The following is a 26,945-nucleotide window of genomic DNA, read 5'->3' as shown; positions in this document are numbered from 1 at the left end:
AGTTCATGGTCATCCTCAGCTACTTGGGGAGTTTGAAACTAGTGTAGGATATATGAGGTACTGTCTCAAAACCAACCAACCAACCAACCAACCAACCAACCAACCAACCAACCAACCAAGCTGTAATAAAGTATGGTTAGGCTAGATAGCTCAGCAGGTAAAAGCACTTGATGTTCAAACCTGACAACTTGGGTTTGATCTCTGGAACCTACATAAATATGGGAGGAGTCAGCACCACAGAGAAGTCCTCTGACCTCAACATGTGACACATACTCATCTATGCACAATAATAATAAATAATAAAGATTTTATATTTTTAGGGTAAGACATTCAGACATTAGCTTTAGCCTGTTGCCCCACCACCCCACCCTTTTGTTATGTACCAGTCATTTCATAGCAGATTATCCTTTCATTTAGGAGATGGACCTGTGGCCTTCAAACCTAGAAAGTAATTCCTTTCTCATGCACTTGGTTACAAGTGTCATCCTTTTTGTTTGAGATATGTTCTTGCTATGTAGACTAGGCTGGCCTCAAACTCATGACTGCTACTACAAGTAACATTCTCTCTTCTTTTCCTTTTTTTTTGTTTTTTGAGACAGGGTTTCTCTGTGTAGCCCTAGCTGTCCTAGAATTCACTCTGTAGACCAGGCTGGCCTTGAATTCACAGAGATCCGCCTGGCTCTGCCTCCCAAGTGCTGGGATTAAAGGCGTGCGCCACTGCTGCCTGGCATAAATTTGTATGTACATGAGCAGATTAATGGAGAGAAAGAGAGAGAGCGAGAGTGGGAGAGCACGAGTGCATGAACACGCCTGAGGCTAGAGTCATGAAATATTTTAAAGAAAACTATGTATGGTACAAACCTCTCTATTATGTTATTACTGTAGATCTGGTAAGAGTTCTTAACATCCAGCCAAATGGAAGAGAACAAAATACAAAAAATACTTATTTACTAAAACACATTAAGAGACACTGGGGAATTTAGCTTTTGACTATGGATATTTTTTGATGTTTATGGTATATTTATAATGGATATTTTTTCCTCTTTAAAGGAAACATCTTTCTTAGAGGAAACACACTGTCATTTTACTCATAAATATATGAATATATTTCTGACATTGGGGTGTTCCAGAAGATGATAAAGAAATGATAGCAGCTCCAGAAATACCAACTGATTTTAATCTACTACAGTAAGTACATTATATTGTAATAACATTTAAAAATTTGTTTTTTTTGATATGGTAATTTTGATTAAATTGCTTCTCCTGAGATCTTATAGTTATCCTGTGTGGTTTGAAATTTTTTTTAATCATTAGTCATCAAATTTTTTTAGTACTTTTGTAATATTTTGGATCTATTTTTAAAATTTACATATGGTACAATATACTATTGTTTTACAAATATTTATTTTATTTTCAGTTATGTGTATGTGCATGTGTCTGTATGTGGTTATGTGCATGTACATGCAGTTACCTGTCAGAGCCAGAAGAGAGCATCAGATTCCCTGGAGCTGGAGTTACTAGGAAGTGAACACTGCAAGAGCACTATATGCTTTTAACTACTGAGCCTCTACTATAATTTTTTGATGTGCAGTTCTGAGTCCATTGTTGGTATTGTAGTATGCCTTAGTTACTGTCCTGTGCTGTGGAGAGACACCATAACTATTATGAAAGAGACACCATGACTCTTAGGAAAGAAGCATTTAATTGGGGGCTTGCAGTTTAGATGATAAGTCCATGATCATCATGGTGGGAAGCAGACTGGCATGGTGCTATAGCAATAGCTGAGAACTTTACATTCTGATCTGCAGGCAGCAGGCAGCGAGAGGAGATACCGCTCCTGGTGTGGGTGTTTGAAACCTCAAAGCCCATTCCTCAATGACACGCCTCCTCCAATTAAGCTACATTTCCTAAACCTTCTAAAATAATGTCAGTAACTGGGCAACAAGCATATGAACCTTTGGGGGCCATTCTCATTCAAACCACCACATAGTACTAGTTGTTTTGAGAAAGAATATCAAGATTATTAAAATGTTGTCTTTTGTTAGTAAGGAATAATACCATATATTCACATTTAGGTTGCCATATCAAGTTTTGTTTTTAAATCAAATGAGGGTAAGATATCTCAGTCACTTGTTACAGAAAAAAGTTATATGCATATTGGTCTAAAAGAGATGTTTGAATACTTGACCACTCAGCCACCCACCTCTCCATTTCCCTATCCCGTGTTTAATTTTACCTACATTCTTGAGGCTGAAGAGATGCCTAGTGGGCAAGAGGACTTGTTGCTTGCAGAGCCTCCAGGTTCAGTTCCCAGCACTCATATGGTCACTTAACAACTAACTCTGGTTCCAGGGACACCTTCTTTGGGCACTAGGCATGCACACGGTGCACAAGCATATATACATGCACATAAAAGCACTAATACGTATAAAATATAAAAACCACTACCTATACCTTTCGTCTACTTTTATTGTAATTATCCTTTGCTTTATTTACTCTTTTGGTGGGAAATGATAGCTCTTGTATTTCCTTTTTGCTAGGAGTAAATTGTATGCCACCATGCCTGGATAGCAAGTTCAAGGCAAGCCTGAGCTATATAATGAGATCTAGGTCTCTCTGGGCTATACAGTGAGACCCTATCTCCTGTTTCTGTAGGAGTCATATATGTACATAGATGTAGAGGTGGGTGTGTGAGTGGTTTTTTGATAAAGGGTCTCACTGTGTAGCCCTGGCTGGCCTATAACTCAATGGAGAGAGATTTGTTCACCTCTGCCTTGCAAGTGTTGGGTTTAAAGGTGCACACCACTGTGTCTGTGGATAGTAGCTGATTTTATATAAAGCAGCGGTTCCATGAGGTGTCTGAATTAAAAGTGAGCCTTTAAATTGCCCATAGATCTGCTTGGCTGTGTTTTACATAAACACAATTTCCTGTTAGATCCTGTTAGATTGATTTAGTAGAAATGTTTGGATAAACATTTTGACTATAGTAGGTAGATACCATTGTACATGGGAGCCAGTTTCTACCTTTGTTAGTATGTAGCTTTTCATATTTTTAATAATTTTTGTTTGGTAGAGATTATGAGCCTATTGGGGTTTTGCTAATAGTATGACTTTTCCTTGAGGTTCTGGGATTAAACACAGGACCTTATGCATACTATCGTCTACTATTGAGTTATATCTGTAGTCTCCAAAATTACGTTTTTGTTTTGAGACAGAGTCTCATGTACGGTAGGCTAGCCTCAAATTTACTATGTAGCCTAGGATGACCTTGAACTCCTGAAACTCCTACCTTCTCAAGTTCTTGGGTTGCAGGCATATACTACCATGCTCATTTTTTTTTTTTTTTGGTTTTTCGAGACAGGGTTTCTCTGTGTAGCTTTGCGCCTTTCCTGGGACTCACTTGGTAGTCCAGGCTGACCTCGAACTCACAGAGATCCGCCTGCCTCTGCCTCCCGAGTGCTGGGATTAAAGGCGTGCGCCACCAACGCCCGGCACCATGCTCATTTTTATGCATTTCTAGGCATTAAACCTAGGGCATGCTAGACAAGTATCCTGCTAACTGAGTCACATCTTCAGGCCAAACTGTGATATTTTAATCACAGTGTATATTGGCTATACTTTAATGTTTCTATGGAAAAATAGCATCTTTAGTGAGACATATTCCAAGTCTTGAATTCTTTTTGTTAAAGGAGTTACTAAACCAGGTTTAGTGCTATGTACCTGTGATCCCAGCACTCATGAAGTGGAGGCAAGAAGATTGAGAGTTTGAGATAAGACTGGGCTACATAATGAGGGCTTGCTTACAAAAATAAAACAATCCCCCCAAAGCAAATTCTTGTTAAAGATATATAGGACAGTGTAAGGAATTAAGACAGGTATTCCTGCTTTTATGAGCTCTTAAAGTTAAAAAGCAAAACATATGCAATTTCTTATGTACATCAAAATTAAAATCATTAAAAATTTTATATTATAGATTTGAGTACTAATGTAGAATACTTTAAATCATATGGATCTGCAATAGGATAAAGGATAATGAAGATTGATGGGAGTAGAATAAACAGCATTTGCTTGGAGATGTGTGATGTTAGGGCTAGTGAAGGACAGAAGATTCAGCTGTCGGATATTAGTGGGTGAGTCCTGTTTCCAGCCATTGACAACTTAACTCACCAGTTTTTGTCAACATATTAATATGTCATTTCACCTATGGTAGTTTAGTGTTTATTTGGTCTTAAAACATAAGAAAACAATAGAGTTAAGGCAGACTTAAGGAGGGTCTGTTTGGGGGTTACTTTAAATACCCATTTTGATGACTCAGTTTGCCTTTCTTCAGAGTGTTTTTTACTTCTATGACTTACTTATTCTTGTGGGTTAGATAGTTTGGAGGAATGAGAATGTTATTAGGTCTTTGATTCTTCTGTGACCATTGGAACATTGGGAAGACTAATGTTCACAGATTTTTAGCAGTTACTGAGCCAAGAGTTGGTGTTGCCCAAAGTTATCTGGGGAGAAAAGAATATAATTTATGTATGAAGGTATTTGAAAAGTTTTTAATTTCTTTGCCGTACTATATGTATTTATAGAAGAATATCAGTGAGAACCATCTTTTAAATTTCATGGTTAAGATTATAGTAGTTATTGAGTTTTTGGTGATCAACTCTCAGAACTGGTATTTATTACAGGCCATTTCCTTTCAATATGATATTACATAGTATTCCCACTATCTTCAGTACAATGTTTAAATTACTTTATAGGTAAGTGCTATAAATAGTAATTTTTTCTCTAGATTTATGAATTATTTCTACCTCAACAGTGTCTGTACAGCTGGTAAATATTACAGGAATAAAAATGGAAATAAGAGAAATATAGATAGGAAGGGTTACTTTCATAAAGATAATCTTTCCCTTTGGTACCATTATTTTAAGCAGAACTGACTATACATTTACACAGTTTCAGTGGTCATGCCATTATCTTTCATGGGAGCTAGCTTTATTATAAAACCTAGTGTTATGTAAATACCAATGTATATCTTGCTTTAACTATTTAAATTGGGTAGGGTTAGTTTATACATGGTCACACACAGCATAAAGAACCACGCATATTAATTAAATTTAAACCAGTTTCGTTTGTGTGTGTGAGAAAATCCAGGTTATACAAAGTATCACCATCCCTAATAAAAACAAGGGCTAGGTTTTTAGGACTGTAGTTTTATATGTTAGAGGTTGAAGAGAATTGGAAGATTTTATTCTTCCTGTATATATTGTATATTGTGTTATAGATGAGAAGACAGATATTATTTCTACAAGATCGCTGTTAGAATTGATTCTCCTTATTAATTCACTGCCTTCATTAAGAATTTTGAGCATTTAGCATAGTTCTCTATTATATTTCAATTGATTTTGTGTGTGTGTTCAGAAATACATGTTTGTACTGATATATACCTATGTATATATTTTATGTACTTATGTATATATATTGGTTTTTCGAGACAGGGTTTCTCTGTGTAGCTTTGTGCCTTTCCTGGATCTTGCTCTGTAGACCAGGCTGGCCTTGAACTCACAGAGATCCTCCTGGCTCTGCCTCCCGAGTGCTGGGATTAAAGGCATGCGCCACCACCGCCTCTGGCAGTGTATATTTTTTTTTGAGTAAAGTAAAAGTCAGAGGATCTGCAGATATTGCTAAGATTATTTAATGATTTAATATTGAATGGCAAAACAGCTTTTTTTGTTATTTGTTTTTTATATTGTTTTGGTTTGTTTTTGCTTTTTGAGTCAGGGCTTCTCTGTGTAGCCCTGGCTGTCTTTGATCTTACTTTGTAGACCAGACTGGCCTCAAATTCAGAGATCTGTCTGCCTCTGCCTCCGGAGTGCTGGGATTAAAGGCATGCGCCACCACCGCTTCCTCACAGGACCCTTTTCCACATCAATAACTTTGTTTTATTTGTGAACTACTGATTTGTAATAATTCAATCATACTTTTTTATTTTAGATAATGTTAAAAAATGGAAACATCATCTACTTTTCTGAGAAAGGTTTAAAATATTTGCTTATCTTTTTGTCATAGGGAGTCAGAAACACATTTTTCTTCTGACACAGATTTTGAAGACATTGAAGGAAAAAATCAGAAGCAAGGCAAAGGCAAAGTATGTATCATTTATGTGACTTTGTTTTTTTTAAGGTGTGTGTGTGTGTGTCTGTCTGTCTGTCTGTGTGTCTGTGTATATGTATGCATGTGCGCTCTTCTCTGAAAGAATTTCATCCTTCAAATGCAGCTTGTTTTGGGGTCTCAATTGTATGACAAACCTTCTGAGTATACATGGTTCTTTATGTTTTCAGACCAAATAGCTTTTAAGTATGTATATTGTATACATGAAATTAATGATGCATTTTTGTTTCTAGTAGGTCATTTTATAAAGTATAATATGCTAAGCAAAATGTGGTATCTCAACTGGTTTGATTTCCCCGTAAATCGATTATAATGTTGTGTTGCCTCAAATATAAACAAAAAATACACAAACTTCCTTCTTCTGATACAACCTACAGATTTACCATATAGCATGTATATATAACATGTAACATATAGCCACGTTATGCCTATTCTATTAGTGAAAATCATGTTATCCTTTGTAAATAATGTCAAAGATGAAAACTAACAGTTAAGTTTTTGATAGAATGCAAAATTTAGAGTATGACTAAGTAGCCAAATAGCTGTGGATATCATGTTATCCTTTGTAAATAATGTCAAAGATGAAAACTAACACAGTTAAGTTTTTGATAGAATGCAAAATTTAGAGTATGACTAAGTAGCCAAATAGCTGTGGATAACTTGGTAAGTTGTTAAATTATTTTGGGTTTTTGATTTTTCTGTTTTGTTTTGTTTTTAAATTATTTATTATGCATACAGTGTTCTGCCTGCATCCCTGCAGGCCAGAAGAGGGCACCAGATTTCATTACAGATGGTTGTAAACCATCATGTGGTTGCTGGGAATTGAACTCAGGACCTCTGGAAGAACAACCAGTGCTCTTAACCTCTGAGCCATCTCTCCAGCCCTTGTTTTTGTTTTTATTACTGAGTTTCACTATGTAGCTTAGGCATGCGTTGAGCTGTCTATGTAGCCTAGACTGGAATGAATTTGTAATCTTTCTGACCTACCTTCTTTCCAACTGATGAGATTATACGTGTGTACTACCATGTTTGAGTTCAAAATGAATTTTAGATTGTGATTTTCTAATGACTTATTTCAAAAAAGTCTAGGCTGTATAGAACTATGCAGTGAACTTTCCCCATAATCCTGTGATCCAGAGGTTATTTATAATTTAGACATTGAAAAGAACTTATATGTGTGTGTGCACACCTTATCTGTGGTTTTGAATTCTGTGAAAGAACACTATGACCAAAAGCAGTTTGGTAGGAGAAGCTTTCTGTTTCAGCTTAAGAGTTCCCACATTATACTCCATCATTGGGGAAAGTCAGGGCAGGAATTCAGATATGACAGGAAACTGTATGTAGGACCTTGTGTATAGGCCATGGAGGACTCCTGCTTACTGGTTTGCTTGGGCTGCTTCCTTACAGCACCCACGCCTACCAGCGCAGTGGTTGCACTGCCCACAGTGAGCTGGGCAATCCGACATCAATCATCAAGAAAATGCACCACAGGCTGATTCATAGGCCAGTGTGGTTGGGACATTTTCTCAGTTGTGCTCCCTTCTCTCAAATGACTCTTAGCTTTTGTCAAGCTGACATAAAACTAGCCAGCACAGTGTGCGTGCATGTGTATACTTGCATATGGAATTTTGTTTAAATGGAACCATACTATGCAAACTATAACTCAGTGTACCCCAAACTCAATGAGAGTTTTCAACAACTTTATCAGTGAATATAACTATAACTGTAATATTTTAGTGACTTTATAACATCACATTTTGTACATGGAACAAAAATTATTTAACAAAACCTTGGAATGTTTTTTACATTGCAAATAATTAATTTGTTATTAATTTTGTGTGCTTAGTTCTTTAAAAAATAGAGATTTAAGAGAGAAGCACAGAGGTGAATGGGAATGGTAACTTTAAGTGTTGAAACAAGTATATCTGTAATTCGAGTGAGCACTATATGATTATTCATTATTAAATAGCTTTTGTTAGTCTACTTTTGCCTTTGATTACAGTTGCAGGTTGAAGTAAGAAAACTTTTCTGGGTTTTCTTTTGTCTTTCTTTTTTTTTTTGGTGGTGGTGGTGCTAGGGATTGAGTCAAGTGCTCTTATACATATTAACATGATTTCTGTTGTGATATACCCCAAACAATTACTTTGTAGTTGTTTTTAGCCTTTTCTCTGAAATTCTTTTACTTAGTGTAAAAGCCTTTCATTTTAGAATTAGGAATTAATGATTTAGGCTCACAAAGACTGATTCTTTTAACAAAATTAACTAACAGCAACATTTCAAAATTATGGAAATTATTTATTGAAATAATTTGTTGCTGGAGGGCTTCTTTCCAGGTTCCACCAATCCCCGCAGTCACACAATCCACATATAAAATAATCACTCAGACGCTTATATTACTTATAAACTGTATGGCCGTGGCAGGCTTCTTGCTAACTGTTCTTATATCTTAAATTAACCCATTTCTATAAATCTATACCTTGCCATGTGGCTGGTGGCTTGCCGGTGTCTTTACATGTTGCTTGTCCTGGCGGTGGCTGCAGTGTGTCTCCCTCCTTCTTCCTGTTTCCCCAATTCTCCTCTCTCCTTGTCCCGCCTATACTTCCTGTCTGGTCACTGGCCATCAGTGTTTTATTTATATAGAGCGATATCCACAGCACTTCCCCTTTTCTTCTTCTTCTTCTTTTTTTTTTTAAAAAAAAGGAAGGTTTTAACTTTAACATGGTAAAATTACACATAAAAAACAATTATCAAGCAAGAATTACAGTTACAATATTAAACAAGATATCCTATCTATCTTATATTTATGAGTTTAAGGTTTTATATCTAACTTATCTTTTATCATAACTAAAGAAAATTGTAAGTATCTAGTCTTGAACCACATCAAAGACCTCAGAAGGATATAATACTACCTGAGAAATGGGAGAAGGATGCAAGCAACTTTTGGGAGTCTTGCAGGGTAGACAGAGACAGCTGACAGCCTGGACAGTTATCCAAAGTTATCTTGTAAAGTTGGGGCATTTGTCTTCAGCCCACAGGCTTAGAGTCTCTCATTCACTTTTCTCTGTGTCCTGTAGAATGTCTGGCAGTTTCCTCTGTAAAACAGGAACCTGAAGGACCATTTTATCAAGCAAAGTTCAGTGGTCACCTTTCTATGGGTCCTGCATGTCCAGATGATCAAGCAGTCCAGGCAAGAACAGTTTCTTGCCCAAATGGCTATTTTTGCCAAGGTGAAGATAAACTCCATATGGAGTGTCTTCGATGCCCATCCTCCTCTCTGAAGTAAATCCAGTGCTGTTAGGAACAGACATGTCTCATTGTCCAGAATGTCTAAATTTTTTAAACATTTTAAATGTCATATTCTGTAGGTCTTTGAAGTGTTTAAAGGCTACCTATCTGTCTGAAATATATCTATGTATACCTAGAAGACTTAACTAACATAGATGACTAATTATTAATCTATTTCTTAATTATTCATTACAATTTTAAATGAGTTACATAAACATATCTCAAACAAGAATAGAAATATATATATATATATACATACAGTATAACAAAATTAACTTCAATTTTTTATCAAAAAACTAAAATTTATACCAATGTAAAACATTTTAAACATACACTAAAATCTATACCAATGTAAAACATTTTAAACAAGTTGTTCTTTAAAAGTAGGTTCATTAATCTACCCTTTTATCATCTCTATATCCTATATATCTATATCATATCCCCTTTTCTTTTTTAGAAAGAGATCGCATTTATAATCAACCTGTTTTAAATAAAAATATTGGTTTTTTTTTCTGTCCCACACCAGAGGGCTCTTCTGATTTGGGACAGAAGAATCTCAACCTATTTTTTTTTTTTTAAAATATGTCTGGGTTTAGAGGGGGAGTGAGCCAATTCCACCTCTAAAGCCAGCTTTGTATATTTGGGAATTTGGGTGTAGCATCTCTTACTACTTCCTGCTGGAGGGGGATGCTGTATCTTATGGGGACGCAAAGAAAATTTTAGGCCTATGGGGTAGTCCGTGAGGCTGTATTGTGGGAGCCAGTTGCCTTGAAACCGCTCTGGATGTTGGATCATCTGGGCCATGGTGTCATCGGAGACCTTTCAGGGGGTCTTGGCTGGTCAGACCTGATGTATCTTAATCTGAAACAAAACCATAGCCTCTGGCTTTCTGTGGAAACAAAAGCAGAACCTCTTTTCCAAAGCAACATATCCTTAAATCCAAATTTTGAAGTCAAGGTACCTTTAAAATATACATATTGGTTTAATTCAACATCTTTTTCAATCAAATATTTTTTTGTAAAAAATTCCAAAGACAACACAATCCAGATTCTCTGTGTAATATTCATCTTTATGTGGCTTTTTTATATTAATTTATCTTTTTTTGTCTCTTTCAAGCCTACGTATATTTTACACACATTGTAAACGATTTTATCTGAAGCAGTCTTATTGTGAATCTATTGCTTTAAACTGTAGTATTGTAAGACTGAAACGGCGCTGTGGCTGCTGGCTCCACCCATTTTAGCTTCCCAACATGGCGTTTTCCGCCAGTTCTGTGAGTCATCAAGTCTTAGAAATAGTGGGTCTAAGCTTTTATCAAAGCAGCATGTAGCCCAGAAACCTTTTTTTTTTTAAATACTAGTAAAGACTAAATCTACCACACAGCGTAATGTGCCGCTGGCAGACACCTCATTACAGCCATACTGCCAGTCAAACGCAAACGCCAGGAACCCGCCAGTAGTTCAAACCCACGTTTTGTAGTGTCTAGCTGCCCGTATGAGACAAGAAGCAGGAACTTGGTTTTGGCTCTGTTTAGAATTGGTTATTAATATTCTCAGGTTTAAGGTGGAAACTCGAGCCGTTGGGTGCCATTTGTTGCTGGAGGGCTTCTCTCCAGGTTCCACCAAGCCCCGCAGTCCCACAATCCACATATAAAATAATTAGTCAGACACTTATATTACTTATAAACTGTATGGCTGTGGCAGGCTTCTTGCTAACTGTTCTTATATCTTAAATTAACCCATTTCTATAGTGGCTGGTGGCTTACCAGTGTCTTTATATGTTGCTTGTCCTGGCGGTGGCTGCAGTGTCTCTCCCCCCTTCTTCCTGTTTCCCAATTCTCCTCTCTCCTTGTCCCGCCTATACTTCCTGTCTGGTCACTGGCCATCAGTGTTTTATTTATATAGAGCGATATCCATAGCAATAATTATTAAACATAAATAATTAAGCCAAAGATATTTACTGTTACTTAATAGAAAATTTGCAGACACTTGCTCTCTAGATCACAGGAATGTATATTTCTCTCTAAATGGCACTTGGAAATCATCAAATGCAAGGGTCTGAAAATATTTACTTTAAAGATTTTATTTTGGCACTGGTGCTTTAAAAATGAATTAGACTGGAAAGATGGCTCAGCAGTAAATAGCACTTGCCTCCTACTATCACAAAGAACCAAGGTTTGGTGATTTACAGCTGTCTGGAACTTCAGAAGCAGGGGTTCTGACACTCTGTTTGGGTCTCCTTGGGTACCAGGCACATATGTGGTGCATAGACATACATGTAGGCAAAACACTCATACACATAAAAAAATGAGTTAGGGTAAAATTGTTGATTCCTTTTATCCCCTGCACAAGATCAGGTCATAGTAAATCCCAGCATGGATGGAGAAGGGGGCTGTGATGTTCTGCCCTTAGCTGAGAAGCTATTGGCAATTGATGGCTACTGGGAAAGGGAGAGTCAGGTTTCTACAGGGATTTAGCCTCTGAGAGACTCTCCATGTTCCAGTATATTTTCCTAGAGCATACACATATTGGCAGCACTAAGTCGACTCCATGGGTTAAGAAAAAGAGAGAACAGATGTAATTAGGAGGAGGAAGTGGTTGGAGGAATAGAGGAAGCATTAAAGGGTGGGGATTGGTGTGAATTGGAACAAAACATATATGTATGAAATTTTCAGTTAGTAAAAAGAAAATGTACTCGGGCCGTGCGATGGTGGCGCACGCCTTTAATCCCAGTACTCGGGAGGCAGAGGCAGGCGGATCTTTGTGAGTTCGAGGCCAGTCTGGGCTACAGAGCGAGATCCAGGAAAGGCGCAAAGCTACAGAGAAACCCTGTCTTGAAAAAAAAACAAAAAAAAAAGAAAAGAAAAGAAAAAAAAAGAAAATGTACTCGGAATGGACCTTTTTCTTTAACAAGGTGTAAAAGTTACGGGAGTATTTTTCTTAAGTTATACAATGAGCCTTAACATTTTTGTTCATGTACATATTTATTTATTTATGTGTGGAGGTTAGAGGAGTTGTTCATTCCTGCCATTTAAATCCTGGGGATCAAACTCAGGTCATCAGGCTTGGCAGCAAGTGTTTTACTCTATGAGCCATTTCTGTGGCTCTGTATGGGGAGCCTTTTTACTGATTCAGGAAACTCCTACTCCCAATAATGACAGCTTCCTTATAAGTGAGCTTCATTTTCCTGTAGTGATCATTATGGAATTCTCATGGTGTTTGAGAGTTGACCCAGGACAAGAATTTCATAGCTTTATTTACACTCTTTACAAACACTTGTTTGAGACTGCAGTGATGGGACTGTAGAGATGACTCAGTGGGTTAGGAGCGCTGGCTGCTCTTGGAGAGGACCCAGGTTTCATTCCTGGCACCTACATGGTGACTCACGACTGAGGAGATCAATACCTTCTTCTGGCATCTGTGGGCATATATACATATGTGTGGGAAAAAATATCTGTACATAAAATAAAGTAAAAATTGAAAGAAGAATATTGCAATCAGTTATAAAGCTGGCAGCAAGAATTAAATTGGGTTGTTGAACTAAATTACCTTATAAGAGGTTATTCTAGCTATCCACTCTATTCTGTACCCTAACACAGCATGATAGACTAAGATAAAACTTGAAGAGGTTATTTTATTTTTGTGGTGTTTTTTCCCAAACTTTGTTGATATTTTGAGTGCTTTTAATGCTGTGATATGACATTGTTTTTCAAAATTAAATCAAATTCAGTAGATTTAATTCTAGTAGATTTAAATCTAAGTAACATTTACTGAATTTCTTCTAAAGCAGAAGTGATAACAATAGCAATTAGTTTTGACTTTATTATGTGTTGAGTATATTTGTAATAAATACTTTGTTTTCATCATCACTGCAACTCTGTGAGGTAGGCATAGTTTCCTCTTCCACCTTACAAAATGGAAAATGATCCTCTTTTCCTTTTATTTCTCTTTCTTATTCCTCTCCTCCCCTCATTCCCTCCTTCCTTTCTTTTCTCCTCATCCACAACAAGGCCTCATATAGCCCAGGTTGATCTTGAATTTGTTTGTTATATAGCTGGTCTTGAATTCCTGATCCTCCTGCTTCAGCCTCTTGAATGCTGAATTCTATAACCTATGCCACTATGCTCAGATGGGAAAGAAAAGTTTCTGGAGTAATGTGTGGATAAGTAACTCTCCAAAATTACTCAACTAATAGGAGTAGAAATTTTGACTTACAGTTTGTCATCAAAGGCTTTGATCTTCTGTAATATAATAGGAGCTTCTGGGCTGGAGAGTTGGCTCAGCAGTTAAGAGCACTTGCTGCTCTTACAAAAGACCCTGATTCAATTCCCAGCACCCACATGGTGGCTTGTAAGTAACTCCAGTCTCAGAGGATCTGAAGCCCTCTTCTGACCTTCATAGGTGCCAGGACCAAACATGGTACACATGAAAACATGCAGGAAAAAAAAACACTCAAAGGCATAAAATAAGGAAATAAATAAATTTAAATAATATGAGCTTCATGGAAAACAAAACAAAGGCTATAACTGTTATATAACTTTCTTGTATTTGAATGGCTTCTATATATGTTCAAGTTAAGACATAATCAGCAGCTTTCTTGGTATTTCTGTTTTGAACTCTCAAGGATACTAAGAGAGATACAAGTTAATCAACTTCTGTTCTTCTGTTTTTTTTTTTTTTTGTGCAGACTTGTAAAAAAGGCAAAAAAGGTCCAGCAGAAAAGGGTAAAAGTGGAAATGGAGGAGGGAAACCTCCTTCTGGGCCAAACCGAATGAATGGTCATCATCAACAGAATGGAGTGGAAAACATGATGTTGTTTGAAGTTGTTAAAATGGGCAAGAGTGCTATGCAGGTAACATTTATGAGATTCTTTGAAGTATTTGTGCATTTTAAACTCTAGTAACATATAAAATACTGCCTTGATTTTGGTTTTCTTTAGTTATTCCTTCCTCAGGCCTCCTGTGTATGTATGTTTGCCTGTGTCATGTATGTGTGCATGTGCTCTATGGTGGGTGTGTGGAGTTCAGAGAGTAGCTTGGTGAACTCATTCTTTTCCTTTCATCTTTATGGGTTCTTGGGAGAGCAGACCTAACATGGCCAGACTTGCTTGGCAAATGCTTCTACCCACTGAGACATCTTGCTGGTCCTCTTTTAAATCTTACTTATTGTTATTGTGTCTAAGTATGGCATGCTTCGGTGTGTGTATACCATGATCTACATGTGGAAGTCAGAGTAGAGCTTTAAGCAAGCAGTTGGTTCTCTACTATGGGTTTCAGAGATTAAACTCTGGTTAGTAGGTTTCCATGGCAAGCACTTTTACTCACTGAACTATTTCACTGGCCCTTCTTTGATTTTTCTAATTGTATTTTAATAAATACAAAACTATGAATGTATTTAATACCTTTTATTGGGCGGGGTTGCTGGGACTCAAACTCAGAGCCATTTATATTCTAGGCAAGTATTCTAACCACTGTACTACATCCTACATCTCTAGGCCTCTGTGTCTGTGCGTGCGTGCGTGCGTGCGTGCGTGCGCGTGCGTTTTCTTGGTGCTTGAATGAGCCCTCTACTACTCAACTGCAACCTCAGAGCAAAGCTGTGTCTTGAGCCATTTTTTAAGTTTTAAGGACATAAGGCAAAAAATTAATTGGTAAAAAAGAAAATGATGGGGCTGGAGAGATGGCTCAGTAGTTAAGAGCACCTACTGTTCTTCCAGAGGTCCTGAGTTCAGGTCCTGAGTTCAATTCCCAGTAATCACATGGTGGCTCACAACCACTTGTAATGAGATCTGGTGCCCTCTTCTGGCCTCCAGGGACACATGCAGGCAGAACACTGTATACATAATAAATAAAATAAATCTTTTAAAAAAGATGATATTGGGTTTGGCTATGAAAGTTCATGTTCCCCAGGATTTATATAGCTGCCATTAACAAAATGAAGTCTTGGTGGCTGGAGAGATGCTTAGTGTTTAAGGGCACTTATTACTCTTGCAGAGTGTCTTAGTCAATGTTCTATTGCTGTGAAGAGACACCATGACCACAGCAACTCTTATACAGGAAAACATTTAATTGGGGCTTGCTTACCGTTGTCTTCATGTCCTCATGTCAGGAAGCATGGAGGCACACAGGCAGTCATGCTAGCTAAGAGTTCTACATCTGGATCTGAAGGCACCAGAAAGAGACAGACAGTGGGCCTAGCTTGAATATTTGAAACCCCCAAAATCCACCCCCAGTGACAGACACACTTCCTCCAACAAGGCTACACACCTGTTAATAGTGCCATTCCTTGGTGACCAACCATTAAATCTCTGAGCCTATGGCGGCCATTCTAATTCAAACGACCACATAGAGGACCTGGCTGGGTTCAATTACTAGCACTTACATGTTGACTTACAAATACTTGTAGCTTCAGTGTCAAGGGATCTGAAGACCTTTTCTGACCTCTGCTGTCACTCTGTGCACATTATTCATATACATACACAGGCAACACACATAAAATAAAATAAAAATTAAAACAGTTGAGTTTGATTGGTGACTTAGTTACATTTCTACTGCTGTGACAACCATCACTAAGGCTACTCAAAAAATAAAGAATTTCATTCAGGGCACATGGTTTTAGAAGGTAGTCTATCACCATCATGACATGGAGAATGGCAGCAGGTAGGCATGGCACTGGAGCAGTAGCTGAGAGCTTATTTCTGATCTACTAGCACAAGGCATGTGGGAGGGGGTTGGGAGCAAGCGAGCCAACTTGAAATGGCATGAAGTTTTGAAACCTCAAATCTTCCCTCCAGCGCACACCTCTTCTGACAAGGCTGTACCTCCTATTCCTTCCTAAATAGGTCCACCAACTAAGAACCAAGCGCTCAAATATAGGAGCCTATCAGGCCAACTTTCATTAGAACCACGATAGAGGGAATTCTTAGTTGAGTGACCTAATGTTATTAGCCATTTAGGTAACTGATTCTTAATAAATATGCAAGGAATATATACTATCTTTTTGCTGTTGTTTTGAGATGGAGTCTCTGTTAGGATGATCTTGAATTTTAGTAGACTCAAGCAATCCTCCTATCTGAGCCTCTTTAATAGCTGGGAATATAGACATATGCCATCATACCCTACCCGGAATATATGTATTTCATACAAGCATTAATTTAATGTTATAGGGAATTAACTTATGCACAAGGATAGTTTTTTGAGAAGTAGTTATTTAGGCTTTATGTTATTAATCAACTTAAATGCAAAACTTGCTTATATAATTATGTAAGTATTTGACTCTGTAATTAAGATGTAAACTATCAGTTGGGAGTAATGAAGATTTTCACATGCAAAAGAAAAATGCTTAGCCATTGTGCCTTTAGGTCAACTCATAGCATTTTAATTCATAGTCCACAGGTTCATTTTTCTGTAGTTACATTTAGTGCTTAGAAGTTTTGTTGTTTAATGTTTTAATTGTAATTTCAGTACACTTCTTTTGCTGTGTTAGGATGAATTGTCTGTCATTCATGGCATATATATACTGTTTTATTTTGCTACTCTATTAGTTTAAAAAGTATCCACTTCTGTTAAGATCTCCTTTTGCATTAGTTTTATCAAATGAGATATGTTTTTCTCAGCTATATTGTATTCCACTTCATTATTTTCTTTTTGTTATTTTTATAATGTTTTGTTTTAATTAATTAAACACCTTAACACACACACACACACACACACACACACACACACACACACACACACACACACACGTTTTCTTTTTGGTCAGTGCTGGAAATCAATCCTTAGACTTTGTGTGCTAAGCAAATGACATTACCACTGACTAAGCTACAAGTCCAGTCTTTTTATCTGGTATCCTTTATTTTTGTCAATTTCGGTGTTTTAGTTCATTTATATTACTATAAAATAACATGGACTACATGGCATATAAACAACAGAAATTGATTTCTCAAGTTATGGAGTCTAGAAAGTTTGGGATCAAGGCACTGGAAGATTTTCATGTCTATAGGGCCTTCTTTGTGGTTTATAGATAGACTCCTCTCATTGTGTCCTCTCTTGGTGGAAGGTACAAGACAGCTCTCTGGGACCTGTTTTATAAGACCATTGATCCCATTTGTGAGGGCTGTATGCTCTAATTGTCTTCTAAAGCCCTGTCGAACTTTCCTCATACTGTCACACTGGTGCTCAGGTCTCAACAGCACGTGTGGTGTTGCAATGGTTGCAGTCACAGCAAAGTAGATGCTTCTGGTTTTCTCTAGTCTTCTGGGCTTTTGTTGACTATCTTAGGTCATCAAAGGTTTTTAGACTAACCTGCCTTGTACAGGGACCTGAGTTTGGCCCCCAGCAATGAGATGAAAGATAAGTAAAAAGTAAAAATAAAAGCCTGAACAAATTGTTTCTGTCTGCTCCAGGGGACATTTCTAGTTACCTCCCTGGGGAATGCCCTAAAGCTCTTGTCCGCCTCTGGGCGGTTTTGTGTATTACTCTTGGGTTACTTTCCTAAGGCCAGATTTTATCAAGGAAATCTGCTTTTTAGAAACTGGGTTTTCCTTACTCAAAAGTTTCAGCCTAGATTTCCTTATGGTATGCTTTCTATTTTTCAGCCACAGTATGTGCTCTGTGCTCTGGCCTTTATTTCTTTAGATGCTTGGATAGTTTCTTTTATTTCTTCCAAATCAATAGGACTGACTGAATTAAAAAAAATCACTCTTTTAAAAACGTTTTAGTTATGTGTATGTGTACATGTGTTTCTGTGTGTGGGTATGTGCACTTGAGAACAAGTCCCCAGGGAGAGCAGAGACATTGGATCCTTTTGGAACTGGAGTAACAGGTAGTTGTGATCTGCGTGACTAGAATGTGAGGCATTAAAGTCAGAGGTCTTCTATAAGAGCAGCGTGTGTTCTTAACCTCTGATCCGTCTCTTCAGCCTCTAAATGTCACTGTTTTTGAAAAGCATTCTTAGATACCGTCTTCACTTTTCCAATATAGCATTTATTCTTACCTTACTCTTGACATATTCCATTAGCACTTTTATATATCACCTTATTAATGTGTGCGTATCTGACTCTGATTCCCCCTTTTCTTCTGTGAGATAGAATGTGCAGCTTGGCTGGCCTGGAATTAGTGACTATCTTACCTTGGCCTCCTGAGTGCTGGTATTTATAGACTTGTGCCCCCATGCTCTGTTCTGAATACGTTCTTAGTGTACTATTTGATTAGAAAATTTAGCTGTTTGTGATGCCATTCACTTGTAATCCTAGTACTTGAAGGATAATGTCTGAAGGTTCCTTTGTTCCAGGCCAAGTTGGGCTACATAATGAATTCCAACTCAGCCTATAGTATATAGCAAGCATCCACCTCCAAAGAATTGTTTAAACCACTTTTAATGTAACAGCCTACATTTTTTTTTTTTTAGATTGTGAAAGACTTGCATTCCTATTGTAAGTTGTCCTTGAATTTCAAGAACTTCTTATTGCTCTTGGGTGGTCTCTTTAAAATTTTATTGGACATTTTTGTATCTATTGTTTAGTGTACCCTTATTCTTGTTAATATAGTGCTACCCAACCATAGCAATGCTTCTAGAATTCAGGCAGAACTATTTTGGAAAGACTTGTCTTTGCTCTATGTGACTTGTTGGTACTCATTGAATGTCTAGCATTAACACAGTTAGTTGTCCTATTCATCTGGAAGTTTCTTTACTCAGGCATGGTAAAATAGTCTCTGATAACTCAGAGGCCGGAGTCAGCCGGAGCTTTACCTATAAATAGCCTTCCCATGTGACTTGTACTTATTACAGTATATTGTCTGAGTTTAGAGTCTTAAGTAGTATCCTATCCCCTAGCACTCCAAGAAACCAGTGCAGCTGTGTGGCTTCCTATGACCTAATTTTTTGAACATATTACTACACTGTGTTGAATGGAAAGACCCCTCACCTTTTATTGGGGAACAGGGAACAGTTTTTTAAAAACTTGAAACTATTACAGTTGTACAGTGTATTCTTTGATTTTTTTTTCTTGTATTAACCATTTTGGGAAAATGTTTCAGTACTTTTCTCAATTGTGCTGGTTAACATATATACTGTAATAAATATCTGAGATGATCAGCTTAAAAGGAGGAAAAGGTTATTTGAACTCAGTCTCAAAGTTTTCAGTCTGGTTATTTGTAGCCCTTTCCTCTTCTTTGGGGCCATATTCATGTGTCATGTCATGGTGGGGAGAACATGGCATAAACTTGTTTACCTCACACCACTCAGAAAACAGGAAGATACTGGTGTTCCATAATTTCATTTGAGGGTATGCCTTCAATTGCCTCAGGCTCCCATTAGGTACCCAAATGTTAAAATTTCAACCTCCTTCCAGTAAGTCCGAGTTGAGGACTAAGCCTTTAACATTTAACACATGGACTCTTTCAGGGGGAGGGAGCAGAGTTTAGTTTTAGAGTATTTTCATTCTCCCAGAAAGCAAGCTCATGTCCAATAGCAATAGCTTTCCAAGGTTTAGGCGGCCACTCGTTGACTTTGTGTATCTTCACTTGTTCTGTACAGTTTATATAAGTGGAATCATATAACCTATGGTTCTGTAAAGTCTCACCATGTTGTGGCATGTATTATGGCTATTCCTTTTGGCTGATTTGATGTACTATATGAACCTTCACTAGTTTGTTATATATTCCTACAGTCTTACACATTTGTTTTGTTACTACTTCTGTTGGAATAGTGCTGTACAAGTGTTTGGTTAGGCATATGTTGTAATTTTTTTGAGTAATATATACCTGAGTATCAAATTGCAGTGTCATATGGTAACTATATGGAACTTTTTGAGGGGCTTATGAATGATTTCTAAAATGACTACCATTTTACATTCCTGCTAGCAGTGTTTTAGTGTTTCATCTTTCCAAAGCTTCTCCAATGTGTGTTACTGTAATTTCTAAATTTATAACCATTTTAGTAAGCAGGAAGTGGTTGCTTTCTGTTTTTTCTTTATTTTTCCTTTGTATTAAACATCTTTTCATGTGTTTATTGGCCTTTGTTTATTGCCTTTATAGAACTGTGTATGTTTGGTCTCGCTCTCTCTGTGTCTCTCTCACTCTTACTCTCGCTCTCTCTCTCTTGTTCTCACTCTCTCTCACCCCCTCATGTCTGTGGTCTGCATGTATGTAAGTGCACCACATGCATACCTGGTGCCCTCTAAGTTTAGAAGAGGGCATTGGAGCCCCTGGAGTTACACAGATGGTTGTAAGCCACCATGTTAGAGCTGGGAATCAAACCCAGATCCTCTGGAAGAGCAGTAAGTGTTCTTAATCTCTGAACCATCTCTAGCTTTCACCTTGTCTTTTAAAAACAATGACTTTGTTGTGAAACTTCTTTATACATTTTGTGTATAGATACCTTGTCAGATATGCAGTTTAAAAACATTTTCTTCCTTTCGTGGACTACCTTTCACTTTCTTGATGAAACCTTTGAAATGTCAGAAGTTTTCACTTATAAATATTTTCTTGTATACTATTGAACTACTCCATTTTTATATTTTCTTCTAGTAGTTTTATAGTTTTTGCTTTTTTAAAGAAAGGTATCTGATCAATTTGAGTTAAGTAGTATATGTATGACATAAGGCAGTCTCCAACTTTATTCTTTTCTTTTACATGAAGATATTCAGTTGTTTCTGGGTCATCTGTTGACACTCCTCCCCAAATTGCATTGTCTTGGGATCCTTGTTGATTTATTTCTGGAGACTAAATATTATTACATGACTCTGTTTTTCCACTGTTGTCTTTGTAGTAGGTTTGAAATCATGAAGCATGAGTCAACCCGTTTTTTTCCTTTTTATGCATGTGTATGTGTGTGTGTGTACACATGTTTGCATATTTGTATCTATGCAGGTGCACATATATCTATGTAGAATATGTCAGTACATGTGCACATATATGACAAAAGTGTGTGTGGAGCTAGAGGACAGCCTCAGGTCTGTCAGCCTCAGGAATGTTGTACACTTCCTTTGAGGCAGGGTCTCTCATTGGCTTGGAGCTCATCAGTTAGGCTAGACTTGCCTTCTATTTCTCTGCCTGCCCATCACAGGAGGACAAGTATGTGGCACAAGCCCTGACAGTTTGTATATTTGTTCTGGGATTGAATTTAGGGCCTCAAGGTTGTGAGCTATCTCCCCAGGTCAGGCATTTTCCTTTTTAAATACTGATTTGGATATTTAGTTTCCTTTGTAGCTAGGAATTTCAGGATTAGCTTTCATATTTGCAAATACATTAGCTGGAATTTTGATAGGAATTAGAGCGAGATACGTATTGAGCATCTGATACTATTACCTCTCCAAATCTGCGAATTGTCTTTTTCATTTGTATTTAGCATTTAACTTGCTTTTTTTTTTAAAACAAACATTGTATTATTAGGGCTCACCATTGAAAAAGCTTTTGTTTTTTATCTCTTGATTCAGGCTTTTACCTCTTTTTTTAAAAAATGAACTTTTGTTTCTATTTAAATTAAAAATTCAAACTTGATTAATATATGATATTGAATATATTAGTAGAATTTATTTTGGCATTTGTGTGGCAGGTGTCATTCAAATTTTGCTTCTCTTTAATCCACCCTACCCTACAGTCATTTCTTTCAAATACTATTGATCACTTTTATGCATTTAAATTGACTCTTAAATTTATTTTATTTATAATATCTTACTAAACAAAGAAAGAGGTGTGGCATTTACTTTTGTTTTTGCTCTCCAAACCCTTTAGTACTCAAACAGCTGAGGCACAAGCAATAAACACCATTTTTTGAATGTTAGAAAAAAAAGTTGTTATGCTCTCAGCATCATATATCAAATTCCCCATCATTTCTTCATCCAGTTCATCAGCACTCTGGTCCATAGGTTGAGTCAAGGTCTAAAGGTAGATGGACAATGCTAGAAATACCTAACTTGTTGGTCATTAAAGGATCATGAAACCTGGACTTGGCCTAAGTATGTATACATAGTACACTATTAAGGGCATTTACACTACCTTTCCAGGCAGCTCTACCTAAAATGTTTTCAGTTAAGTAAAAACAGTGGCATCCAACAATACAATACACCTTTGCCCAAGGCAGCATGCCACCATGCACATTCCCTCTCCAGACTGCGCCTGGAGCCTTGCCTTCTGGCATCACTGACCAGCCTCAAGGCTTCCTGGTTCCATCTATTTAATTTTATGTGAGAAGAGAGAGTGTTCAGCATTTGTTTTTGTGGAGGAAATAGTTGTCTTTAATCAAATATAGCTGGTGTTCAAAAGTGACAATGCTAAAGCCCCACATGTGTCATTTAAGAAATAAACTTGGCTTAATCACCCTCAGGGTAAAGACAGCATCCCCACCCTTTCCACTGCTAGCAACCAGGCCACCCAGAGCACATTGTAAAACACCTCTCCATGCAGTTCCCTACCACTTACTTTTCTGGGCCTTCTTTCCCCATCACTTTCCCACCTCCACTTTCCTCGTGGTCTTCTTACCCATATCTGGGCTGATGCAGGACATTCTTAGCAGTGCAATCAATCTCTGACCAGTCACCATTATGATGCTTGGGAATGGAGATCCTAACAGCAAAGTAGTAAAGGGCTGATGGAAGAGATCTCATATGTGTGCCTCCTGGTTTAGTATTCCACCAGAAAATACTAGATTACATGAGGGAGGGGAGTTGTCCAAAGCTGTTATCCACATGCCAACCAGAGGCAGAAGCTAGCTAAAATCTCATTCCATCTCTAAGGCTATACCACCCTGAATGTGCAGAGGCATTTACTTTTTTATATAGAAAATTTTAGGGTGATATATTTTCTAGAATATTGTTAACGTCACAAAGAAACGATTACACTTTATAAATCTGAATACTATAACTTAGTTTTTGTTGCTTAAATTTTTAGATTTTTAAAACTGTGTATGTTTGTGCTTACACATGTGTACTCACACAAGCACATAATGTTGTCATGGTAAAAACACAATATACTACTATGACACCTGTGAAAAGGAATTTCTTTTTTATATAGAAAATAGAGGGTGACTATGCTTTAAGTGTGTGTATGTCTCTGTGTGTTCGCACATGTGTGTGTGCGTGTGTGTGTGTGTGTCAGAGAGAGAGAGAGAGAGAGAGAGAGAGAGAGAGAGAGAGAGAGAGAGAGAGAGAGAGAGAGATTGTGCTACATAAGCATGTATGTATGTAGGTCATGGCTTGGCTGTGGTGGTCATCATACAACTTATGGGGGCTGGGCTGGGGCTGGTTCTCTCTTTAATATTATTTGGGTCTTGGGCATTGAACTCAGATTCCCAAGCTGAGCACCAAGGGCCATTACCTACTGAGTGATCTCATTGGCTCAGTTTTTTTGTCTAATTCTGAATGAATAGAAGGTAGGTGATTTATTTTGTATTGTCAGCCAGTTAGTTTATTTGATTCTATTAAAATTAAAATCAAACTTTCAATTAAAAATATGCATATATTAAAGTAGTATGGTATTACATAATGTTGAATTTTATGACTTTCATTAGAATTAAAACTAATGATTTTTATTTCTCTCTCTCTCTCTAGTCGGTGGTAGATGACTGGATAGAATCATACAAGCATGACCGAGATATAGCACTTCTTGACCTTATCAACTTTTTTATTCAGTGTTCAGGCTGTAAAGGTAAAATATATTTATTTTAGAATCATAAGTTATCAAATAGCCACTTTTTAAAGAAATGTTATCCCTTCTCATGGAAAATAATGTCAAGGTAGTGAATTATTTGCATTATATCTGTGCAAAATGTATAAGGAGAAAAGCAAAGAACAAAGCAAGAGAGAAAGTCTGTTGACAAAGGTATATTCACTGTGAAATTTATCTAAAAACTTAGCAATTTATAATGTTTATGGTATTTTATTAGATTTCCTACTTTGGGCAACTGGTTTAGGTATGAGGAAATGGGATAAAAAGGGAGAAGGTAAATAAATAGATATAGGTTTAGATGTTATGGTATAGAATAATAGAATGTAGGGATTAAAACTCATAAATTAATATTCGCTAGTGAAATTGCCACTTATTGTATGTTTAAAATTTTGTGGTATTTTACTTAATTTAAAAATATTTTGAAATAGGAGTGGGGAAAGAACAAAATGCAGATATTTCTTACCTAGGGCAAAACTATTTAGGACAAACTTTTAGCAGTACAACAGAATTATGTAAATTGGTACATCATATGTACAGTCTCATCTGGATCACTAAGTAATTGAGTCAGTTACGATCATGGGTAGCTTCTGCTATCTCCTTTGTCTTTTATACTCATTTAAATTATAGCAGATACTTAAGTGGAATTATTTTTATGCACTTTTAGTGGTTTTAGATTTTTAATGAGACTATTACTACCTCACACTAGCAGTGTGAGGACTAGAAATCTTGAGGGAATTATTGGCTTATAATATAATTAAAAGTTAAGATGTCTCTAGAAATGAGCCACTTATCTGTAGAAAATAAATATAAGTAGCAAGTTTTAATTGTATGATATCTCTTTAAAAATATAGTAATTTTATCTGGGTGCATGACTTTAATCTCAGCACTTGGCAGGCTAACCTGGTCTATCTACAGAGAGAGTTTGAGGATAGCCAGGGATACACAGAGAAATCTTCTATCTTGAATATATATACACACACACACACACACACATACATATGTAAATTTTAATTGGGAAACAAGTAATACATTTTATTTGTGGTTGATTAGAATATGTAGTCTACATATTAAATCTTACTTATTTGTGATGGTTAAAATATATACACTTATTTCTCAAGCCTATGATCTTCATATTGTCATTAACTTGGTTAGTCTTGAGACTAAAAATTCTGCTCAAATTCTCTTTATCTCTGATTCCTGACTTTTTTTGGACTACAGGTTTACACAAGAGCGGTCTTTAGAAATTTCAAATCCTGTCTTAACAGAGTAGGGAGAGCTGCCTAGTTTTTTAACAGATTAGGGAGAGCTGTCTAGTTTCCTTGACTTATCTACATAAAACTAGCTGCTGTTTCAATCTAGTTTGAAAACTGTGGTTAAGAAGACTTTTGAAAGTGTTCTTCCTTTATTAGACTCATCCTTTATCTGGTGTTGCTGTGTCTTCAAATAAGAAGTTGAACACTAGGACACTTATTAGAAGGAAACCAGATTGTTAATATTTTTAAAACTTTAATGTGGTGAACACTTAAGTTATTGTAGATTTGGGCACTCATGTAATATTTGTTGGTTTTATAACTAAGCATTTTCCATATACTGGAATTCGTTCTTTTTGGAGAATTCATTTGTAAATGGATTAGAAGTTTCTCTTTGCAATCATTTAGTTTAACCATTATTGTAGAATTAGGGTTATGAGGATCATCATTCACTTTTCATTTGACTCTAATATGATGTTTCTGTAGTTATCATCCAGTTAGGGATCCTTGGCTGTACCGAGAGTGACTCTAAGCTGGTGTTCTGTTCATTTTGAGGCCAATTCAGATTTTTGCTGTTTGCTTGCTTGCTTGGTCCTTTTTGTTGGCCGGGTTTTGGCAGTTTCACTTCATGTCTTTACATCTTCAGACTTTGGGCTCTGGCCTTAGGTTCTGAGGGTGACTTCACAACTGCATCAGAATTCAGGCTCTGCATTTGTTGCCATCTGTATTTCTTGACCTTTGCTTTTCTGCTTATTTTTGGATTTCAGACTATCATGTGGTTTGTGAGGCGGTAAGCAAGCTTATGAAATGGGGATTGGAAATAGTATTCATCAGGATATTTACTGTGTTCTACCTTTAATGGTTTATGTCCTTCCCATCTCCCTTTCAAATTTTCAGACATTCAATTTATACTTTTATTTGTTTGGACTATTTTATTAAAACTTTGAGAATGTTATAGATTGTGCTTTGGTCACACCCTCCACTTCCTCCCAGATCCATCCCCTCTTCTTACCCACCTGTTCTTTTTTTTCTTCCATTGAAATTCACCAAACCGAAGTTGTACTGTCAAAATGTTCTTGAATGTATGGCCTGCTGAAGCATGATCAGCTTACTGGGGGGCTCCAGTCTTTAAGAAAACCAATTTTCCCTCACCCAGGTTTTGTGTATACTGTCTGAATCACCGTGAGTGCAGCTACTCTGTCATGTACAAGAAAATTGTAGTTATCCACCATCCTTGTCTCATGTTCTTTCTGCTCTTCTTCCACAATGATACCCAGATCTTGGGAGGAGGGAGATCACTATATATGTTCAATATAGGACTGAGTATTCTGTAGTACCTAGGCCAGTAGTTCTCTGTGTTGATCACCACCCCCAAATAATAAATCTGTGATATAATGGGAAGTCATTGGGAGTTACTTTAATAATATGTGCATTTAGCAGAGTGATAGTAATAGCTTCTCCCTTAAAGTCTATGGCCTGTCTAGCCATCAGTTCTTTGTCTGATAATGGTTTCAGGTATTGGTTTCATATTTTGTATGGTAAGATTGATTATTTTTTCCTTCCATAGCACACATAGCACCTTG

General features: G+C 36.9%; 1 protein-coding gene across 4 annotated transcripts in view; it reads left to right on the top strand.

Moving 5' to 3' along the window:
- Stag2 (STAG2 cohesin complex component) overlaps positions 1-26,945 on the top strand; it is a 139,762-nt gene that overhangs the window by 54,801 nt on the left and 58,016 nt on the right. For all 4 annotated transcript variants that reach the window (XM_042269582.2, XM_076561506.1, XM_042269584.2 and 1 more), the window contains 4 exons: positions 1,051-1,188; positions 6,061-6,139; positions 14,134-14,298; positions 23,995-24,091. In XM_042269582.2, the coding sequence (XP_042125516.1) occupies positions 1,145-1,188; positions 6,061-6,139; positions 14,134-14,298; positions 23,995-24,091 (385 nt within the window). In that variant the 5' untranslated portion in view covers positions 1,051-1,144. The remainder of the gene's footprint in view (positions 1-1,050; positions 1,189-6,060; positions 6,140-14,133; positions 14,299-23,994; positions 24,092-26,945) is intronic.

This window comes from Peromyscus maniculatus, chromosome X (assembly GCF_049852395.1).
Source record: "Peromyscus maniculatus bairdii isolate BWxNUB_F1_BW_parent chromosome X, HU_Pman_BW_mat_3.1, whole genome shotgun sequence".
Classification (NCBI taxonomy): Eukaryota; Metazoa; Chordata; class Mammalia; order Rodentia; family Cricetidae; genus Peromyscus; species Peromyscus maniculatus.
The sequence above is the reverse complement of the archived record's forward strand: the minus strand, read 5'-3'. Positions and strand labels throughout refer to the sequence as shown.